The sequence below is a fragment of the Dipodomys ordii genome, unplaced genomic scaffold, assembly GCF_000151885.1.
Source record: "Dipodomys ordii isolate 6190 unplaced genomic scaffold, Dord_2.0 Scaffold48, whole genome shotgun sequence".
Classification (NCBI taxonomy): Eukaryota; Metazoa; Chordata; class Mammalia; order Rodentia; family Heteromyidae; genus Dipodomys; species Dipodomys ordii.
Genome location: NW_012267264.1, coordinates 12,902,036 through 12,921,132, shown reverse-complemented (window position 1 = coordinate 12,921,132; position 19,097 = coordinate 12,902,036). Strand labels below are relative to the sequence as shown.

Here is a 19,097-nt window from a genome sequence, read left to right as displayed (position 1 = left end):
TGCTTATTAGGATGTCTCCAGTTATATTATTTTGGCTGAAATAACATATTTGCTTTTCTCGGGATTTTAAATGTTTACTTGCCAGGCTTTGTGTTTTATTTCTGAATATGTATGTTTTAGGTCTTTTATCGCTATCAGAGACACTGTGATAGTCAAGATTAATTGGTAATCATATTTATTAATAATTTGTGAATATATTTATTTCTTTGATAATATTTACTAAACATCTAACATGTATTGTCTATTATGTTAGTGTTCTTTTTTCTAAGAGCTTTAGAGAGTTTAATATTTAAAAGCTATTTAGTAGACCCTGGATTTTTCACTATTCAGACAAATGTACTTATGTTAGTGTGGAATGTTTATTTGTTTTCCTACTATAAGAACAAGTGTCAGGAGCAAGAATACTGAGTAGAATGCATAGAGAGAGGTGTCATGTAGTGAGATCAATTTGAATTTATCAGAATGTGAGAATAAGTATATAAATTTTGTAATCCAAACACAAGCTAATGATAAAAATAATCTCATCATCCTTTCATTTTTATTTCGTGCCCCCTATTTTATTTTAATACTGTGCATAGTACTAATATTTTCTTATTTATTTGCTCACAAATTTTTAATATTTTCATTAAATATTAATTTTGAGATTTGTGTTTGTGCTGTTAATTTCTCCCTTTGAGCATTTAAAAGATTTTGTACCAAACAGAAATCTTGATTCAATAAATGAGTCAATTAATCAATATCTTCCTGCCATAGAAAATGAGCATTATCATATATATAGTTTTATTATCATCATATAGTAGTAACCTTAAGAGTATTGATGTCATAATAAACTGCTAGTTAAAAGAAAGGTACATATTTTAACCCACAATCACTTTAAAGGACAATAGCTTTCTCTAACATCAAACTGGCTTGCAGTCACTAATCCAGCACTCCATGGAACCAGGGTTATAATAATTAGTTCAAGAGCCACACTTCTTTAATTCACAATTCTAGATATAACCTGTACTAGCTGTGGTTGTTCAGAAAATTAGCTCCTTTTTAATTCATTATGATGTATTGACTACTATTACTACTACTACTACTGTTGCTGCTGCTACTGCTGCTGCTGCTGCTGCTACTGCTACTGCTTACATCATTGCCTTGTCTATGAATGCAATTGTCTAATAGGCAAATGAATGTAAAACATCTAGAACAGTGCCTTACATGAGCCTGTTATCTTTCTTCTTATTGTTACTATTTCCACAAGTGAGTCAATATTTTATCCTTTTTATAAAGGTCCATAGGTAAATTTTTTCTGGCCCAAGTACCATAAATTCTTGTGCTTCTCCTTCACAAATAGTTCCTATTGTCTTGTAGTCACAAAGAATGGCATAATTAATACAATGTTCCTTGTCACATTGGCTATCATAAACTTTGAGCTAGAATATGTGACCTACTTCAATAAATTGATAGGTTCTTATGACATGTCTTTGTGTATTATTGCTACTATATTTATTATTGGTTTGATATCCTCTATCAGCCTATTTCTCATCCATTTAACCATAAAATAGTATTATTGTGATTCCTTTACAGTATTTACATGGAACAAATTGAGCAATACTAAGTACTAAAAAAATCACATCACTAAAGGCAGATTTGTCTCTGTGCATATTGCAGCTTTAAACCATTAGTATGGATTATTTTCACATGAAGAATATCTATGATGGGAAAATGTACATAATTTTACAGAATATAATCATTGCCCTGTCTAATGTTTCATGTAGGAAAACACATATTGTTCAACTGGAAACAAGAACTACAATTCAGAGCTGGTAGCCATAGACATGATTCTTATAGTGCAAAGTCTGGAATGACAAGTAGATCAAATCAGATGACCTGATAGAACACCTTTTTCAGTTGAATCATGAGATTAATACTCATTGACAGTAATTGTCCTAAAAGATGGTAATTTCACATGGTCCAACAATACTGGTTCACACAACCCTGGACAAAACCTTATAAAACGCTTTATAAGGAGGTTATATGATGCCTAGTTTCCGTAAATTTTTGGCTATAAAAGCAGAGTTTTCTCATTGTTGCAATGGGTCCACCTGTATCCCTATTTAAACAACTTGCTTTTTCCCTTCCCCTCCACAAATTATACCAACATCAAATACAGTGAAAACAGGGGTTATACCGTGGAGGGGGGCATACAAAGCAACAAAGAAACATCTTATAAATATGTTAGAAACAATAGCAAGACACAAAAACGTTTGAGTCCATATCTTTACAACTTTGGCATGGGGCTGGGGGTGGTGGTGAGGGGTGGAGGTGAGGGAGGGGGGAGGGGGAGATCGGAAGGGATGTTAAGGGGAAACAAAGGAGGAGGCAACAATGCTTGATAAGAAATGTACTCATTATCTTGCTCATGTAATTTAACCCCTCTGTATTTTTACAATAAAAAAAAAGGAAAGAAAAGGAATGTACTCATTACTTTGCTCATGTAATTGTAACCCCTCTGTACGGTATTTTCACAATAATAAACAAAAAAAGAAGCAGAGTTTTTATACTCTCTTTGTTCATTTCTGAAACACAGATAGTATCAGCTAATATGGTGCATTTCTGACTAATTTGATCAAGTGTGGACAGTTAGTATCCCTAGCATCTTTATACTGACGTATACTCCAAGGACCATGAATGCTTTCTAGATAGAACTTGAGTTACATGCTTTGAGTTCCTACCTTGCCACTTTTTCTATTCAGAGTGACTAGGAAAATTATTCTTTAATTATCCATTTATTCATATATTAATGAGAAAACATGGTCTACCACAAAAGTTAGTTACTTTTATTGCAAGTAAGTTTCCTGCTGTAGATTTTTAGAAATCAAATAAGAAATTAATCATATTACCTAGCAAAAAACATAACATTTTATTTTGAAATTTTATTATGAAATTCCTAATGGAGTAGGAATTTATTGATCCCAGGCTTTCTACAGAATATGTTAAATAATTCTTTAATTCTTACTTTTTCTGTATCTATTCACTAGTATTCTTATGTGATTAGCAGTATGTGGTAGGGGCTCCAGCCATGACATTGCCTAATCAAGAAGCATTTCAGATCTCCAGGGATCCTGTGAGTTATGCAATGGTAAAAAAGAAAAAAATCAGAGTAAATAAATAACCCTAAGGTCATTATATGCATTGCTTTCAGAATCCTTTAGAAATGTGATACTGCTTAAACAAAATTCTGAGTCACACAAAAAGGGAAGTTGTAATTATTTTGTCTCCTATATGCACCAAAGGAAAATGAATCATATTTCCCTTTATTTTAGAATAATATCAAGAAAGCTTGATAAAAGATCTACTTTTCCTAAGAAAGGAGTAACAGTGATTTCATATAATAAATAACCTTATATCAGGATTTTATGGCATACAATCCTATGTATTGCACATAATCCATTATGTTTCTTAACTTGTAAGGTTAATATGCAATTATGACTTGCTTTTCCTGAAAAAGATATGGAGTGAAACTCTTGCTTAAAAATTCCTCTCTTTATTTCAATTTAAATGGAGAAGCAAACACATATACAAAAATAATTAACATTCATCTGGAATATAATAAGCACAAAACCTTATGCTAAGCCCTACAGATGTGTTCCTATTTAGCCTTTTCAGAGGAATGAAAAGCGAAGGAGGAAAACAATAAAGCTGGTGGAGCAGACAGGGTAATTAAGAAAGAAATACTACTTATTATTATTATTATTATTAGTAGTAGTAGTAGTAGTAGTCATGGGGTTTTAACTCTGGGCCTGGGCGCTGTCCCTGAGCTCTTCAGCTCAAGGCAAGCACTATACAACTTGAGCCATAGCACCAATTCTGGTTTTCTGGTGGTTAATTGAGATAAGAGTCTCACAGGTTTTCCTGCCTGGGCTGGCTTTGAACTGCGATCCTCAGATCTCAGTCTCCAAGTAGCTAGGATTACAGGCATGAGCCATGGGTGCCTGGCAAAATACTATAATTTATAAATTCAGGATGTCAACGTCCTTTCTTCAAGGGATTTCTCTGTCTTTCTTAAATATATTTCCAGCTGACACAATCAACAAAGTCTACCCAAACTTCTCTCAAAAAGGATGAGTTGTAATAATAATTTTTTAAAAGAGGTAATGAGGGAAAGAAAACCAACATATCCTTTGTTGGAAGTTTAAAATCTTGAGAAGTTGACATTTTCAGGAATAATTGTAGAACAACAGAATCACATGCAATCCAGTGGCAAATTTTATAATACCACAAGTAGCCTGGTGACTTTGTAGGAAAAAAGGATGTTTAAAGATCTTACAGTCAGGCCTATATTCCTAACTACTCAGGTCTGAGGATCACGGTTCAAAGCGAGCTCAGGCAGGAAAGTGCGTGAGACCGGAAGTGGTGCTGAGGCTCAGAGTGGTAGAGCACTAGCCTTGAACAAAAGAGCTCAGGGACAGTGCTTAGACCTTGAGTTCTATCTCTATGACCAGAAAAAAAATAAATGTCTTGCAATTATGTAAAGTGGGAAGAGAAGCTTGCATACTTGAGATATTGGCTGAAGACAGTGCAAAAAATAAATGGAGGAGCAGAAGGAGAAATTGAACAGAGATCGTATTGGTCTCTACTGTATCAATAGCTGACCTTTAGCCATGTCTCTGTGCTGAGTACAAAATCAGTAAAACTGCAAAAAGATATGTCAAATGCATATAATTCCAAGTATCTAAATTTACATGTGGAATTCTTGGGTTGCTTTCCACATATAACTTTTCCTTAAATCAGTACTCTTAATAATAGTATTTTAGTAGGATATAGTCTATTAAATTATCATGTAGATCTTTGCATTTGGAATGTATTTTTTTTCTGTGCAATAAAAGGTAAAACCTTTTCAAGATAAATCTGTTGTCATGGCTTCCTTTTCCCATTGCTATTCTCCCTGGTTTATTTCCCTTTTTATTGCCCATTGCTTTTAGAAGGAATAAATATTAATGAGTTTCACAATGTAGTTTGTACTCCTCTGTTAACACTGGAGAGAGTAAGCTACTCCCTATTGAGCAATCATCAGCAAGGCAGAGAACAGCCAGCCTCAGCCACAAACCATTTCTTTTACATCCTTAGATAGCAGGAGTGTACCTTTGGAAAAAAATGCTATTCATTCACCAGTGTGGATCCCTGAGTGCTAGTTTCAAAATTCCTTTTGGTGCTATCACTCATCTACAACTGACTCGATGAAATAAGTGCTTAAGGGTTACAAAAAGCACATACACTAGCATCACTTGATAGTGTTAGGTTAGGCGACATATTATCTTGTCTTTCTTTCATTAATGGAAGGTCCTGTACTAACAGCTATGGCCTCTTTCTATCTTGGGTTACAGGGATGAGGTAAGATGAAATAATTCCCCAGGATAAATATTAGCAGGGCAAGGTGGGTTTCTAGAAATTGGCAGCTCAGTGATCTAAAGCAGGGCTCCATGAGTATAAATAAAAACCAATACAAGGACTGAAAGTCTACATCTAAAACATATAGTGGTTTTTTCCAATTCTCTTTTTTTCCTTCCAAATCTTTTGTCTAACAGCAAACAGACCTGTGTTTCTGGTTCTCATCTTAAAATGGTGATTTTCTTTGGCCTATGACAGGCCAAGAACCAGGACTTGTCACAGTTTGGGGAAGATTTATTGAGAAGCCTATGAGGTTTAAGTTTCGGGGCACATTCTGTCACAGGCTCGTTTGGTTTGTGTTAAGAAATTTGCAGTCTTTTTTTTTGTTATTTCCTCTTTAAATAACTAGGATTCAATAAAAATTGCAAAAGCTTTGGAGCCCAGATCCCTGGGCTCTTTCCCCTCAGTCTCAGACCCTCTGATAGCTAGTGAAACAGGCTTTCAAAGGACTCTCTTTAACTTTATGGTAAAATCACCTCTTGGTTACAGTCAGTCAAGACACAAATAAGACCGATTTTTTTTCCCATTCTAGATCTACAGCATGATAACACCAATGGTTTGTCTTCTTGCACTTCCTTAAGGCATCCAGGTGATTCCTGGATTACATTTTGAGGATTTAGGCTTTCAAGATGAATAATTTGCCTAGTGAATGGGGGTAGTTAAAGGTGCTTTATGGAGACACTAAGCTGGAAATGAACTTTACAACTCTGGGGGCAGGGGAGTGGGGAGTGATAAGTGGAAGAAAATGAGAGAGAGAGAGTAACAGTGTTTAAAAAGAGCATACTCACTACTTACTCATGTAACTGGAACCTCCTGATCATCACCTTTATAATAAACCAAAAATATTAAAAATAAATTGTCTCTATCCTTTGATTTTAGACGTATGCAGTCACTTTTTTATATTCGTTTTATTTTATTGTATTTATTGTTATTGTTTTTTTTGCAGTCACTTTTATGCATCATCGAACAACGTCAATTTGGTAACAACTCAATTTACAAACTTCATGTTTGTAAATAGCATCCTGCAGAAAATTTCTAGCATTTATGATTTTCTGAGAGAAATTTCAATCAAGTGCCATTTAATTGCCCCAACCATTCATTCTTCTAGGTAGTTTTGACATTTTATGTGTGTATAATTTGAGTTAATCTTATGCTATTTCCTTTATAAAATAAAAATTTCAACTGTGCTTGACATATGAACATGACATTATTGATCAGGAAGTAGAATGTGATTCTTACTCTATTGTATACTTGCCTGTGGGCAGCCTAGAGCTCTGTGCATAGCATGATTGGCTGCAGATTTGACAGTGTGCTGCAAAAGTTCAGATGATACAAGCAGAAAACTCTGATTGTCTGATCGTTTATTTTATGTCTACGTCAAGACAGAGGATTTATGAGTATTTAATCTTTTGCAGTATTCCTGTCAAAAGACCGAGTCATCCTGTCTGTACTTACCTTAGTGAGAAAATTTCTGGATCCCTTATCAAAATTGCTTAAGTGCTTCCTGATTATTTTTGTCATTGACCCCTTAGAATGTGCCCTTTTGTCCATTTTTCTGTAAACCCCTTAAGTTTGTCTTGTGCTAATTTGACTGTGTAGAGTAGAGTTGGAGAGAGATATTAGGAACTTAACCATATTTGTTGGTTAAAGTAATTTCTCACCCCAGGGTGGTAACTAGAACATTAATTATTTAATAAACAATATTCTGAATATATCACTGCATAGGTATCTCTTCATCTGTTGCCCTGGAATTTTCTGGTTGGGACTGGCACTTGCCAGTACTGATTACACATAATGAATAATCTACACTATTTATCTAATCATTGTCAACATTTGTAATACAGTTAGCTAGTCTCACAAATGTTGCTCATCATTAAAATAAAATGATCATCAGTAATAACCTTTGACACTGACATTTTAAATTCTCATTCCGAGTCTCCTCCGTTTAGCATTAGAGTAAAAAAAATTAAGTAAAAAATAATTTTTCTCCTATTTAGCACTTTATCAAACAAATGGAATTTTACCCAGTGTGTTTCATTTCCTTTGTTGAAATAGAGTATATATTATATATTACTTATTAATAATTATGTGATATAATATATGATTATATAATACATAGTATATTGTAACATATAAAATATAATATAACTAACATATAGCTATACATTATAATTAAAATATTTTTACTAATAAAATATAAGGGTATTCTTTAGCTTATCATGTAATTTTTTTGTAGGTGTTGATGATTCCACTGTTTGCTGATTATATTGTAACTATTTTTCTCTCTACTACATTGCACGTACCTTGTAGTTGACTAACTGAAATGTCACCAGATTATATTTAGAAATATTAAATAAAATTTTTATTATTGCTTTTCTTGAGCCTGTATCTTAATTTTTATTTTATTTATTTATTTATTTTTAATTGAGATTAGGTGATTACATGAGTTTTTACATACTTTTTTACATATTGTGGAATATTGATACTTAGTTAAAGTCACAAACACATTTTAACCTTCACAAGGCAAATTGCATAAACCTGTAGTTGGTGAACTGAAATCTCACCAGATTATATTGAGATATATTAAATAAAATATTTTGTTATGACTTTTCTTAAGTGTATACCTTAATTTTTATTTTCAACTTCTATTCTCATTGAATAATTTCTTAATTTAAGGTTAGCAGTAATTATTTAGTTTAATATACCTGTGCCCATTTAAGAAAATCTTCAACATGTATTTTTCAATTCTTGAACTTCTATCTTTTCTTTTTAAATCTGGTCTCTTTGGGACTCATTTTTCATTTTTCATTTTTTTCTTTTACATCTTTAATATATTTTACTATATGCCCTCTTTGGCATCTACTTTTCTACAACAGTAACTGTTGTGCCCAGTCTTAGTGTTTATGAGGCATTTTCAATCTTGTTTAGGATGGCATACTTGCTTATTTTGGGATACAATTTGGGATGGTACAGTTAAATAGAATTCCTGCACCTTCAGTCCTCTTGGTAGGGGCTGATTTTGTTTATTTCAGGCAGTAACATTGGCCTGATACACTTCTTATATTAACTTCTCATTGTTTTGTTCTTTAGATATGCAGAAGGAAACATTAATGGGAAATTAGTGTGAGAACAGGCCCATAATTATAATTCTTCCAGAGGCTTATTTTTCCTGAGAGGAGATTGAGGCTGATCTGCTTTACTGTCATCGCCTAAAAAGGTTCAAAAGCTGAACCTTTCTATTCACTTGACACTAATAACCCTTTTAGCTTGGTGCAGTAATACAGCCCTTCTGCTTGTACTTTGTTTCTCTGGCTAAAGGTTCTGTGTCATGCCCCTGATTAGATTCACTGTTCCTAAGTCTCCATAATGTGTAACCCACCTCCTGTACCATCGAGCCCCAGGGCAACCACAGATACATCAGTCCAACCTTGCTCATTGTTCTGGGAAACACTTAATCAAGACACCAAGTCTGCTCTTAAAAGCCTTTAAATAACCTTGTATCCCACATGTCTAAGTGTTTCTCAAGGATGATTTCCAGGTTATTTACTCTGTCATTTTGATGAAAATGAAAAAGAAGGGTCATTTATAAATATGTGTGTCCCGGAAAACAAAGGTTAACTACTGGGATAAGAATATAAAGCCAATTAGAAATTAAAATTAGATTTCATAAATTTGGCTGTGGTTCTTTCAAATGCATCCTTAATATGAAAAATCAGGACTTTTAAGTTTATCTACTATTTCCTTACAAATGGGGCAATGCCATTCTTTCTGATGGAAACATAGAATTCATATATATATATACATATATATATATTTAAATTTATCCATTCATCTACCAAAAGGCACCTGGGTTGGTTGCATATCTTAGCAATGGTAAATAACGCTGTGATGAACATAGTTATGAAGTAAGCTGGATCCAAAGAAACATAGGTCCCATTATTTGTAATAATTAGTATACATCTAGGATAATAGCTATGTACGTATGACCAGGTAGGATGAGGTTAAGGGCAATGAACTCCAAGACATGGACACAAGAATTTTTCTTTGTTTTCATTGTTTTTAATGTAGTACGTGATTTCTTTTTCCATTTATTCTCTGTTGTCACTCTATTTGTTTTTGGTATATTTATGCTAATCTGAATCAGGGAAGGGAAGGGGAACAACAAAATGGTGAGACAAAGGACAAAAGGGGAACCAATGTAACAGTGATATACACAAGACAATATGTTGGAAAAGATTTGTACAAACTAGGAAGGGGTTGGAGGGGAGGGAAAGTGGGAGAAAAATGAGGGAGGGCAAAACAAGTTCAACAAGAAATGTACTCACACAAGAAATGTACTCACTACCTTACTTACGTAACTATAACCCCTCTGTACATCACAATAAAATTAAGATAAAAAAGTTATCTAGTTTAATTAGGAAAGAGAAAATGGGCGTATCCAAATAAATGGCTAATTGGTCAAGATTCATTAATCTTCACTTACAATATAATCTAAGCATAACTGAAAGTCAGAAGTAGAAATAGCTTTTTATTAATATGTGAGGAAATACTGGTAAATGAAGACATGGACTCTTACTGAAATGAATATTTTTAAAAGCATGATATAAATTTGAAACATTTTAGAGATAATTCTCACACAGGATTAAAAATGTATTATTTTACAAATATTGATTATTATCTTGGTTTGCCTAATCTACTCATATCAAACAATAACTGTTTATTAAGCTTTTAAGGTATGTAAGCACTATTTCATGTTTACCTGATGTCTGAGTGGCCCTGTTACATTTTTCTTTGATTGTCTTTTTGGTTGAATACTTCATACAGTCTTATCAAGTAACCTTTCTATCTAGTAAAAATGTCTAACTTACCTCTGGTTACAACACTAACTTCCTTAATCTAATTCCCAGCAGGTGAGTATTTTTTTATTAGCTTTTATCCCAATGGCTGAAGCATTTTATCTCTCCTCTCATTTTGTATTCCATTGAACACAGAGAGATTTCAGAGGGTAACAGCCCTTCTCCCCACTTATAGTAATGGCTTACAAGAAAGATTTGCTTCCTTTATAGGTTTCTTGTGTTTAAATAATCTATAGCGATATTGATATTATGATGCTTATTTATCTCACTGCAGCTACATCACAGACAAGGTTTCCAAAATACAGCCATAGTTTCTTCTAGTGCCTTTGTCATTTACCACATTAAGACTGTAAGCACAGGGTAGAATACTCAGAAATTAGACAAATTAAGAAGTGTCTCTACCTACAGTAACTTTCCCTCAATAAAAAATATAATCACTCTTTATACCTCCGTTTGTATCATCATAGTGCTTACTGAAAATTCTGGAGGTTAGTAATTTGAAAAATCTTACATTTTTCTGTATCTTCTACCTACACAGGGCATAATAAAAGTCACACAGGAAAACTGTTTTTATGAATGGCTTTGATATATTTCCAGTAATCCAACAGTAAAAATAAAACACTGACTTTCTTAGATGGTTAAGAATCACATCAGGAAACTAAGGAGACTTATCATTCCCGGATACATGTTTCTGATGGGAAAGTCATGTAAAATATTCTCTTACCCACCTGTTATTTCAAAAGTGATGGATAGGTAAGGTGCAGCACTAGACTTCATTGCACTCTGAATGCTACTTTCTGAAATAACAGGGAAATAGCACCGTAAGCATTACCTTTCTGTACTTCCCTTCTCAAAAACTCAAATAAAACCGAAACAAAACAAAAACAAAACGGCTTTGGAGAAAGTGAATTAAATTTTCTAAACTGTAAATAAGAACTGCAATCATAATGAACTTGCATGCCATGTGGGATGTTGTAACTCTTTGTTTCTTTACAGCACATGAAAACATATGACTTCTTGGTCATTTTGTCTATACTGTTCAATTATTCTTCTTTCCATTTATCTTTCCATAGGGCTTTAATATTTTTGCAGGCATATCACATCATATATCATTATATAAGCTCCTTGTTTTCTTTCTCCATCAACCCCAATCTCACTGACTTATACCAGTGTAGAGTATTTGATATGTTTTCTACAGAAAAATACTTGTTTCTTCTTTAAATGTATATACTATAAATCACTCTAACTTTCACAATGTCTTGCCAAATTAATAACTTTCTTTTCTTTTTTTGGTGCCAATCCTGGGGTATAAACTCAGGGCCTGGACATTGTACTTGAGATTTTCTTTGCTCAAGGCTAACACTCTACCATTTGAGCCACAGCTCCATTTCTGGCTTTTTTTTTTTTTTTTTTGCCAGTTAGTTGGAGAAAAGAGTCTCACAGATTTTCTTGCCCAGGCTTGCTTTGTCTCATGACTCTCAGATCTTAGTCTCCTGAGGAATTAGCAGCCACTAGCACCCACTCTATTTTCTCCAATTTATATCTATTCCTTGAGTTATTATAGGTGAAACCTACTTTATTTTCACTTTGAAATCTATAAATAATAAATTTATATCAAAGAGTACAAAAAATAAGAGTAATTTCATTACCTTCCTAGGATTTACACAGGGGACCAACACAGTCATATTCTAATCAGGGTAAATTTCATACTATGTGTTCAACATTATTTACAAAAGCTTACTGGATTTGTGACCCAGCTGGCTGAACAGAAATTATCAGGGGTTTTCCTTATAACCTTTTATCATAAAGAACTTGTCAAACATTCCTCTAATGTAATGTAAGAGATATTTTACTCATCTCAATATTGTGTCAGGATTTCAAGGGTTATCTACAGCCAACATCCATGCATGTGTTCTTGTAGACACTTCAATAGCATGTGGAGACATTTTTCCTATTTTCTAGATGCTAGCCCCAATTTAGTCAATATTCAATTATATAATTCAACTGACACAAAGAGCATAAAACTCATAAATATTATACTAAAATACTTTATGCGTATTTAATCATATATGTTTTGATTAATGGTAACTAAAGCTACTATTCACAAACAGAGTTTTTTTCTGCATACTCTTGGCTAGGTCAGTTAACAGTACACGTACCGGTGAGTAAAATCTTCACACTAATGTGGTCATTATTTTTTATGCTATGTGACTTGCCAAAATAACACCAGAAGGTTATGTGACTTTCACACTACTTGTTTTCCCTTTTTGTATCAAAAAGTTTATATTGAGTTAAGATATTTTCAACACCTTCCACATGAAAATAACTCATATGTAGATTATTGTGAATCTTCAGAAGAATAGTGTGGTATTTGTTCTTGTACTGATTACAATATGAATTGCTTGCTCTGTGGTCAGATCATTTATGGTAGGTAACACACAAAGTATTTTGAAATTTTTCTTACTAGGACTCATTGAAGGACTTAATCTGAGTGATATCACTCTATAAAGTGAGGTTTTATTTTTTTCCTATTTAGTGAAGGTAGATAGGCAATGGCCCACAGTCCAAATATTTTCCATTCACACGTATTTGTAACTTGTTCTGTCTCCCTGGGACCTGGGGTATTGAACCTTCTATTATTAGATGGTTTCCTATTAGGAAATGGAAGGAATCTCGGAGAGGAAAGTCACATGTTTAATGTGAGAAGAAGAGCTAGATGTAACTACTAAGGAGAATTAACTCTTCTTGCCAAAACTGTAAGAAGCTTATTAGTATTCTTAGTATGTGATATTAAAGGACATAAATTCCTAAATTACATGTTACACACTCAGGTTATAAATATTCATTGTAGGTGAAGTAATTATTTCCCTATCTGTTGACCTTTTCTTTGGCATTTGCCTAATTTAACAGATACATCTTAACAATGATGCACTCACATGTGCGCACACACACACGTGTGTGTGTGTGTGTGTTCTTTTCTTTCTGTGACTTTTAGTTTTGGTCCTCTGCAATGACTGACAGGAATTAAGAGACTCTGAAAAACAATTGTTAAAAAAAAACTAGCTGCTATTGAGAATTCTCAAAGAACTCTTGAAAGTAATAACCTACAAGACATAATTGACATTCAGAAACTAAAATCTGATCCACCTCGAGCAATGAAATTATACTACTCTGAAAAGACTGCTATAATAAATCTACCTAAGAGTGTTAAAAATGCAGCTATTAAAGTGGCCAAGAAAATATTAATGCACTAACATTCCATGGTTTATGCTGCTGCCTTACAACCTCAAGATACATTAGTAGTAAAATGCATCCCTAGGCTAGATTCCTAAATGAGTTAACATGCTGTGTAGACAGAGAACAATTAAAGTTTGGAAGTTGCTAGAACAAAACTTCAGTGATTATCTTCCATGAATTACTGTTCACTAATGTCATTTCATTTTGTGGGGACAGAAGAACCAGCTTTGCTTTCTTTTTTTTTAAGTATTCATTTGTCTTTTTTTCCCTCTTTTTTTGCTGATTACTCTTGTTCAGATTTCTTCCTTGAATAGTTTCTTTTGGCTTTCTTTTACTTGCTCATATCAGTAAAGTGTTTATACTTATTTCAACCAACCACTTCCTAGGGAATTCTATCTTGTTCTATCTACAACTGTCCAAAAACAATATGTTCATCTTCACTAGCAATGAGTTTCTTTTTTAAAAAGTTATGTCTTTCTCTCTCTGGTATTCTTCATCTACACTGTAAGTTGTATTCACTGTAAGTTGCCAATCCATCATCACTCTGCCCAAGTTATCAAATGATAACTGCTTACCTGCTGCATGGAAGGGATGTTTCCATGATTCCATTCTAACCTCACTCCTGTGGTACATTCAAATTGGATTGTAATTATTTGCTTGTCTGTATGAAATCATTAGGAATCTGTCCTTACCATCTTATACACTTTTCAGAATCATGCTGATAATCAGTAGATGTAAATTGAAGGGATTGGTAGTGGAAATCCTCCTATCCCTCAGATCAAGTCAGTGTTGACTACCTACAGCACTACTTATAACATTCATATCCATGATATAGTAATTCACTATAAACTTGATATAACAATTTTATAATAATATTAGTTTTATTAATATATAATTTGGGCCATATTGGATTCAGTTATCATTTTGCATTCTTATTACATCTTACCTAAATGAAAATTAAAAATAATAACGAGATCTAAAATATCTCTGCCAAACATTCAAAAGGAAGAAAAATATGCCTTTGGAATAAAGCACCATTTTCTGTACATTTTATTCTGTATTCATCTTAAATTCACACTAAATCACATTTTAAAAACGTGAGATTTATTTTTTCAAGCTCATTTTACTTCCAGACTAAGGGGGGAGGTATACTTTTTTTTTTTTTAATACTTGCATCACACACACACACACACACACACACGCATGCCTTACAGGACAAAATTTCGTTTTAGTTTTATAATATTATTGCTATATTTTAATGCCTGAAGGCATTTAAGTAAAAAATATAAAGAGAGTTGCCAGCAAATCAGAAGGGACAGAAGATGGAAGTCTATTAATTCTCTACAACTGTCACATAAGCTACTGATGACTGCAGCAAACGCCAGGAAGCAGGGTCTTTATGTCCCTCCAGAGCAATCACATGCCTGCTTGCCATCAAAGAGACATTTGAAAGAGCCACGCTTACCCTCTTTGTCCTTATGGGTTCTTAGGTGGGAGAGGAGATTTTCATTGGTTTGCACACAGTACACCTCTCTGGTCTGCACACCTCCTCCGCACAGGGCGGTCTGGTTGCCCCGCCTCCTGTCCTGCTGACTGAGCAAAGGGTCCACACGGCAGTCTGTCCACTCCGTAGCTCTCCAGCCATACCTAAGCCAGGAAAAGATTCGTTTTTGCCATGTTTGCAAGATGAAATGCTGCTCTACACCTCTCAGGGTTGACTCTAAAAATTAATGTTGGAAGTTTTTCTCTAGACTCCACCATCATACGCTGGAAGTATGTTGAAACATCACTCTCAACTAACTTTGTTATTGTCCGTGGCATCCCATTTCCAAAAAGGAGATAAATTTAGATTGATCCTTTTTTAATTGCAACTACTGGAAGCCCCTTATAAATATTTTATGAAAAAGGAGGACAGTGCTTAAAACATGAACTTTTATGTTCAATTATGCTGAACCCCAGCTTGCCCTTTTCTCGATACTAATGAACACAGGAGAGTTGAAATCTGAGAATGGAAAATGCTCTAAATGATGGGAACTCACGCATTTGTTTTACCTTTAATGAGGTGAATGGAAATGGCTTCTTTATATTGGAGTAAAATTATAATTATGTGCTAGAAGTAAAAATATAAGATAACAATTCAGAGGGTTTTCTATTGTCAGGATTGTTTTTTCTTCCTCCCTCTTCTCCTCTTTTTTTTTTTCTTTTGATGGTTAAGCATTTCTGAATCCTTGATAAGTACTGAAAACTGATGAAAAAGAGTTGACATTTCTAATTAATGCTGTACAGGAAAAGATGATCCATGATTCCCAATTAAAGCTCCAATCAAGATTATGATGGGTGCCAAGGGAATCATCAGTTTACCACATGCTTGAAGGAGAGACAGGGAACCATGGCCTGATGTCATTGAAGATAGAAGGCGATGGCATTTCTCCACCTCTAGGAAAGAGGATATTCTAAAAGCCCAAAGAAAATAGCTCATGTAACACTTGGTATCACTTAACCAAGATACTTTCCTAGTAACAGATTAGCAGCCAACGTAGAAATGGATGTGTTAATGTTCATCTCAATTGGACAAAAAAGGTTAGCCACCCTCACATGTTTGATCTGGATACTTTTCTCTGTTAAATATATAGTTTCTTAACAACAAAGGTGAAATTCTGCCTAATTTTATTTTTGTAACGGGGGATTCATGGTTTCTTAGAGTTGTAGAACTATCTATTAACGAATAACCCTCTTGACATTGTTTATGAAGGAAAGGTAGGGCTCAGGTCAGTTCTAGAAACACAGAAAACTGATGCCTGGTTGCAGGGATAGAAGGAAGTAAAACAAAGTAGGTCATTTAGTCAAGAAGTCAAAACAATAATCTTAAAAAAAGAAAACAGTTGCAATTTAGATCAAACCAAATAGATTATATATTCTAAGAAAACAGATGATATATTCTAAGAAAAGTGCTATATTTAAAAAGTGCTATATTTAACTGAGAAGACTCAGTTATCTATTTTATTACTAATGCTTGAATATGTGACATGATAGAGAAAATGACACTGGTTTAAGGCCAAAATGGGAGAACCTCATAGAAAAGAGAACTTGCTGGAAATACAGGTGATTTTCTCAAGCCTGGAGACAAATCACTATGACAGTGGGACAGCAAGTTGTCAGTCACATATTATATTGAATACAAGACATGATTCCAGCTCTGCAGAATTGAAGGTTTCATAAAATTAATCAATATTTTGTTGTTATTTTTAGCTATAATAATAACATTAATTTTCTTCTTCACAATTTCATAAAGTTCTAATTGTATTCATGTTCTTTTTATATATGGAATCTTCCAAAGAAATACCAATAAATTTGGTGCTTTTCTATTAGGAAATTAAGATTCTCTAACTTGCTTTATTAATACTGTATATGTATACTAAGCTGGCTTACTGTTATTACAAAATGGTTATTGGAAATGGTTTTCTTAAAGGAGAAAAAGAACACTTATATTGCCAAATATTTCAGAACAACTCTTATTTCATTTTCATTCTTCAATAGACATTTATTGGCCATTGACTATGCTCCAGGCCTTATAATATGTGATGTAATAAAATAGCAAACAAACAAATGAAGAAAACAGACTCAAATCTAATAAGCCCAACATTTGTCCTCAAGGGTATATTAAAGTATCAACTCATTTTTATGTAGTATTTCCTTCTATTGAATTTGATTTTTTTTAGGCATTACAAAATTGTAGTGGATCACCTCACTGGGTAGGCACTGACAGACTGTGGGCCAATAACTGATCAACCTGTTACTGCCTGTTTTGTAAATACTTGGAACACAGACACACTCATATTTACATGTGGTTTATAGCTCTAATGGTGATATTGAGCAATTGTACCACAGATGGCTGTGGCCTGCAAAACCTAATGTATTATTAGGCTTCTTATGTTATAAAGGTTGTAACAAGAACTTTGTCAACCTCTAAGACAGAAAGTCCATAAATTGAGAATTGCTACTATAAATGTAGCATTTATGGATGCTTGGAAGTACTTCCTCTGTAAATTAGTAGTTTTTTAGGATAAAGTTTATAAATAGGTATTTGATGCTTCTGTTCAAAATGTGTAAGGAAAAACAATTCGCCATTTCCCCACATTCATTTATGTTAGCTGGGGACTTGCATTTGGACACACTGCACACTTCTACATTTACTCACGTGGCACAGAGAGCAACTCCATTTCCTTGCGACACACAGGGCTCTTTTTCCTCGAGTTCTGGACAATCGTCTTCACTCCCAATAGGAAACTGCCTGATGGTCCGTGTCCTTACGCGCGTGCCCGTGGGGGATGCGGTATTGTGGCATGTTGTTGAGCAAGGGCTCCATTCTGACCACTCTGACACCTGGCACTCTTTGGTGATCACACAGGACTGGAAGGTTATTGGCAGTTTTTCTTGCTGGCAGAAACTGTAAAAGAGCATTGAGATTCTCAGCATAGACACTCAGGCAGTTATGAATTTTGTCTTGCACTCTATAGAATAAAACGGATGTAAACAACATTTTTATTTCTGATGTTATAATTCCACTTTCACTGGATAGATACCAACACAATCTGTGAAAACAAACAGACTGATGCTGCTGGCTCATGCTGAGATCTAAAGACTGTAGTTCAAAGCCAGTCTGTGCAGGAACATTCAGGAGACCTTTATTTCCAATTAATCACCCAAAAGCTGAAAGTGAGCCTGTGCTTGAGCAAAAAGCTCAGCGACAGTGGCCAGGTCCTGAGTTCAAGCCCCAAGAGTGGCACAAAACCAAAAATATGAAAGAACAAAAAACCATACAGACTCAAGGATTACATTTGTATCACCTCCTGTTGGGAAGAGTTGTTGAGCCATTGTCAGGAAATAGAGAATAAAAGGGATGGTGGTCCTTTGGCAATACATATAGTAAAATGAGAAAATGAAGGGGATAAAGTAAAATCAACTGAAGCTAACTGCACAGTACTGTTTATTTTGCTCATCTAGATCTGGTTTAATTTAGAAATCCTCAAAGAAACAACTGCCCAATAAATAAGTGGGCTAAAGACTTAAAGAGAAACTTCTCTGAAGAGGAAGAAGGATGGCCAATAGACACGTGATGAAATGCTCAACCTCCCTAGCCATAAAAGAAATGCAAATCAAAACAACATTGAGATACCACCTCACTCCAGTAAGAATGGCTAAAATCAAGAACTTTAATAACAGATGCTGGAGGGGATGTGGACAGAAGGGAAACTTACTGCATTGTTGGTGGGAGTGTAAACTTGTTCAACCACTTTGGAAAGTAATATGGAGGTTCCTCAAAAGACTCCACATAGAGCTCCCCTATGACCCAGCAATCCCACTTTTGGGCATTTACCCAAATGTTTACAAACAAAACCACACTAAAGCTACCAACATGACTATGTTTATTGCAGCATTATTTACCATAGCTAAGATATGGAAGCAACTCAGATGCCCCTCAGTAGATGAATGGATCAAGAAAATGTGGTATATATACACAATGGAATTCTATGGCTCCATCAGAAAGAATGACATTGCCCCATTTGT

The 19,097-nt window shown here is 34.2% G+C and overlaps 1 protein-coding gene across 1 annotated transcript in view; it reads right to left on the bottom strand.

The window, feature by feature from the left end:
* Positions 1-19,097, bottom strand: part of Thsd7a (thrombospondin, type I, domain containing 7A) — a 344,637-nt gene that overhangs the window by 155,659 nt on the left and 169,881 nt on the right. The window contains exons 3-4 of the mRNA XM_013019946.1: positions 17,728-17,976; positions 14,995-15,176 (exon numbers count right to left, since the gene is read on the bottom strand). Coding sequence (XP_012875400.1) covers positions 14,995-15,176; positions 17,728-17,976 — 431 coding nt within the window. The remainder of the gene's footprint in view (positions 1-14,994; positions 15,177-17,727; positions 17,977-19,097) is intronic.